At 53.8% G+C, this 4,331-nt stretch overlaps 1 protein-coding gene across 1 annotated transcript in view; it reads left to right on the forward strand.

The window, feature by feature from the left end:
• The window catches only part of ZNF384 (zinc finger protein 384), a 20,927-nt gene extending 16,837 nt beyond the window's left edge, over window positions 1-4,090 (forward strand). The window contains exons 6-8 of the mRNA XM_009998588.1: window positions 686-764; window positions 1,658-1,816; window positions 1,982-4,090. Of these exons, the coding sequence (XP_009996890.1) occupies window positions 686-764; window positions 1,658-1,816; window positions 1,982-2,257 (514 nt within the window). The 3' untranslated portion in view covers window positions 2,258-4,090. The remainder of the gene's footprint in view (window positions 1-685; window positions 765-1,657; window positions 1,817-1,981) is intronic.
• Window positions 4,091-4,331: the final 241 nt, after the last annotated feature.

A 4,331-nucleotide genomic window follows, 5' to 3' on the forward strand; every position in this document is an offset into this window, starting at 1 on the left:
GTGGACGGAGCGGAGGCTGCGCAGGAGGCACTTGACCGCGGCAGGGCTGAGGTGGGCACGTGCTGTCCCTGGGGACCCTTGGGCTGGCACCGTGGGGGGCACAGAGAGACAGAGCGAGAGAGAGAGAGAGAGGCATTGGCTGTAGGGGATCCCAGCCTGGCCCCACGGGGGTTGGGCTGAGTGTGTGGAAGCTTCTCCTGACATTGCAGGGGGGCACGGGCACATGGGTGCTGTAGGTGATCTCGGCTTGACAGAGAAAAGTGCTAGAGTGTCTTTCCTGAGAAGGAACAGAGCTGTTTCCTTGGTGCCACAGGAGGAGGAGAACAGACTCCTCTTGGCCGTGTGGGACTCCTGAGCTTGGAGCAGGGAGCCTGGACCTCCAGACCCCTTCCCAACCTGTGTTCAGGTGGCCCACATGCCAAGCTGCCAGGCATTCATAAGCTCTTGCTCCTGAGTCCTAGTCACCCTATGAAATCTGCTTGACTGCCTGTCTTCTCTAACTTCTAGCTGGACACAGGAGCTGGGCAGAGCTCCCTTTGTCCAGATAGAACAGCATCTGGAGGCAACATCATCCCTTTCCTTGCTCTCCTTAGTGGCTGTGAGATTTGATCACGGCATTGGGCCCTGGCAGTCTGCCTTGCCTGCCTGCTCACTGCCTCCCATTTGTGCTCTTCCTCCTCAACAGTATCCATACTGGGGACCGACCCTATAAATGTGCTCACCCTGGGTGTGAAAAGGCTTTCACCCAGCTTTCCAACCTGCAGGTAAGGGGCTTGGGCTTGTCGTACTCTCCAGTGGAGGTGGAATGGGCAGCTCTCAAGTGGTCTTAGAGGCTACTTGCCTGTGGTGGAGGAGAAGGAGAAATTGGGACAGCTGGGAGGAGAGTGAAAGAATAGAGGAAGTTGTGGAAGCGCTGGGTGGGAGAGAGATCCCTGGCTTTTGTGGAACTGGTGACCCAAAGAAGTCAAGTAAACAGTTGCATCCTATCAAGTTGTAAACTTGAAAGCAGTGAGACCTTGGTAAGTTCCGCCCATCTGTTCTGCAGTTTTCTGACTTAGCTGGGGCAAGACTTTTGCTAAATGTCACAAGGAATAAAACCTGAGCACCTGATGGGAGCTTTTTTGTTTGTTTTACAGTGAAATGGAGGACATAAAGAGTAGGGATTGAGCGAAGCAGAGGTGGTGTGTCCTGTTGCAGTACCCTAGAGGAAGCGAACTCTAGGGCATGCCAAATGGCAGAGAGCTGTAAATACCTTGGAGCAGTTAAAACAGACCCTGCCCTGAAGGGCAGTGACAGATGCAGGGAACAACTGTGTAGTGAGGCAGAAGAGGAGAGAAAAGGAAAACCAAAAGACTGATAAGGACTTGGGTGGAGACTGAGAAGATGGGGGGATTGTGAAGAGTTAGCAGTCTCTGCTCCTCAAATGCCTAGTATGCCTGAGAAAGAAGGGCATCTGTGGGGAAGATGCAGTGGGCTGGAGGGAGAAGCTCTGTCCCGTGGTAGGAGCCAGGCGTCCTTCCCTCAGCAGACGGGGGCCTAGGCAGCTTGGGGCCTGGCTGGAAAGGGGTGTCAGAGGGAAAGCCGTCTCCAGTACTAATACCTGCTTCCTTCCCTGTGCTTGCTTTCTCCCTCTTCCACCCCGCCTGCTGTCCCTCAGTCCCACAGACGGCAGCACAACAAAGACAAACCTTTCAAGTGCCACAACTGCCACCGTGCGTACACGGATGCTGCCTCCCTGGAGGTACACCTGGCGACCCACACAGTGAAACACGCCAAGGTCTACACCTGCTCCATCTGCAGCCGGGCCTACACCTCGGTGAGTGCGTGCTGCCCTGGGAGGTACAGGAGTGGACACACTTCCCAGGGAGTAGCTCCTTTAGGTCCAACAGAAACAGTTCCCCTGAGCTGCCACGTCCCTCCCCAAGGGCTGTGGCTTTTGCCGCCGTCGTCCCCTTCTCTCACACGGCTCTTCCTGTTGCAGGAGACGTACCTGATGAAGCACATGCGGAAACACAACATCCCTGACCCACAGCAGCAGGTGGTTCAGGCGCAAGCCCAGGCCTCTCAGCAGCAGCAGCACTTCCAGCCGCAGGGTGGAGGGGCAGCAGGGGGCCCTTCTGGAGACACTAACCCACCCAACCCTCCCCCCCAGTGCTCCTTTGACCTGACTCCTTACAAGACTTCAGAGCATCACAAGGACATCTGCCTCACTGTCAGCACCAGCGCCATCCAAGTGGAGCACCTCTCCAGCTCCTAGAGAGACCTCAACCCAGGGAGCAGAAAGCCTCTTGTGCATAGCCTGCGCCCAGGGGCACCGCTTGTGCAGCGGCCCTCCTCGTGCAACAGTCTCCGGCCTCTCCTCCTGCAACAGCCTCTTCTGGCCGTGTAACCCTGTTCATGGCAGCCCCTTGAACAACAGCCTGGCTCAAGGGGGTGCTCCTTCTGTGCAACAGCCTGCCTGGTAGGAGGATGCTTCCTCGTGCAAGAGCCCCTTTCCTGTGCTGGGATCACTCCCTCATGCAAGAGCCCCTCCTTTCAAACCCAAAGAAAGGCCCCGGTTTTGCCTTCTCTCTCCCTGTAGGATGTGTCTGAAGGGGGGGGTGCGTGTTGAGACGTGCATGGTGGATGGGATGGAGAAACGGTCCTTGTCTGTACAGGGGCTCGGACACATGTTTTCAGCAGACTACAGAAGAATGTGGCAGGGTTCACAGCTGGATGGTGTTATTTGAGGATTTCCTTGAGTGTCTAAGAGAGAAATATCCATTCCTGTCCCTCCCACTTGTGAAAGGGAGGAAGGGTCACTCGTCCTGCTCCAAGGACTGCATGGGAGAAACCTCCTCCCCAGTGGAAGGTGAGACCAGTGCCGGGGAGGGAGAGGTGAGGAATGTTCTCTGGGCAAGGCAGGTGCCTACACTGCCTGAGGGCTCTGGAATATCGCACTCTTTCTCCTCCCCTGGTGGAGAGCAATAGAGGGGAGTCTGTTTGAGCTGGCTGCTGCCTCTCTCTCCCAGCTGTCTGAGCAGCATGATGGCCAAGGCCCTGTAGGAGTGTGGGTTCCTGCTCATTGCCCTTCCTGCCTGTTGTGGATGATGCCCTAGCAGCTTGTATTCCTCCTCTCCCTACTGCTTCCCCTCACCTCCTCAGAAAAGCCTGCAGGCATCAACAACAAACCAAAAAGCAACTGGAGGGAGGGTAAGAGACTGCCAAAATAATCATCACCCTTCTCTCTACTCCCTTTCCCGAAAGGCGGAACAACAGCAGTTCTGACTCCCACACACTTGTCCTGCCCCCAGTTTCCCAAAGGGAAGGAGGAGGAGGAATAGACCAGTCTTATCAAGGAGCTGGCAAGAGGCAGGGAAAGGCTAGCTTCTCCTGCTTGCCTCCTGTCAGAGTGCTCTCCTGGGCTCCCTCTTGCCAAGACGGGCTGGACTCACATGGCAGTGGTGGCCTCTTCTGGACCCTGGTCATGGGAGAGAATCCCCAAAAGGTGGACAGTGGAGAGAAGGGGATGAAGATCCCCACAGAGAGACCAATCTAATGAGAAGGGGGAGCCAACAAGGATAAACTGAAGGCCCCTTGAATTTATATATATATATATATATAAATATCTATTCCCCACCCCTGGCCCGCTCTGTCCTTGCTGTAACTGTTTCTATCTCTGTGTTTATAAAACGCATTATCCTGGCGAATTTTTATTTTCAATCTTCGTTTGTTTTTTCCCTTTCTCTTCGTCTTCAATTCTCCTTCCCCCTGTTTTGTTTTGGTTATTTTATTGGTCCACATGACTACTAGTCTTGTGTGTCACTTGTTAGTTTCTTTGGATCATGGAGGCTGACTCAGAAGAGAATGAGAAGGCGAGGGAAAAAGCATATATTGTTGGGATTTAAATTCAATCACCCACCCAAAGCTTATAGAATCCCAGACTTCTGTATGAACAACCAGTAGGGGCTTTTTTTTAAAACAAACAAACAAACACCTTGTATAGAAATAAATTGGTGTAAAAGGCTCCTTGAAGGTGCAGCTGTGAGCAGCCTGCCCCTGTGACGTGTGTTCCTTCCCCCTGCACCAGAGCACAAGCATCTTGCTGCTGTGTGTCCCGGGTGGCCATATGGGTGGACACAAGGACAGCAGCATCTGTGCCTTTGGGCAGCCTTGCAGTTGACACAAGGAAAGCTCTGCACCTGAGATGCCTGTGGCAGAAACCTTTTTCTCTGCATTTAGTCACCAGGATTGGCTGCAACCAGTTGGAGTGTTTTCTAGCTCTGTAGGCTAGGCTGGAAGAAGCTGTCTGATCTGCTTCTTGCATTTCACAGGTGACATTTCAACCCGTT

This window comes from Chaetura pelagica, unplaced genomic scaffold, assembly GCF_000747805.2.
Source record: "Chaetura pelagica isolate M959 unplaced genomic scaffold, ChaPel_1.0 scaffold120, whole genome shotgun sequence".
NCBI classification, from domain to species: Eukaryota; Metazoa; Chordata; class Aves; order Apodiformes; family Apodidae; genus Chaetura; species Chaetura pelagica.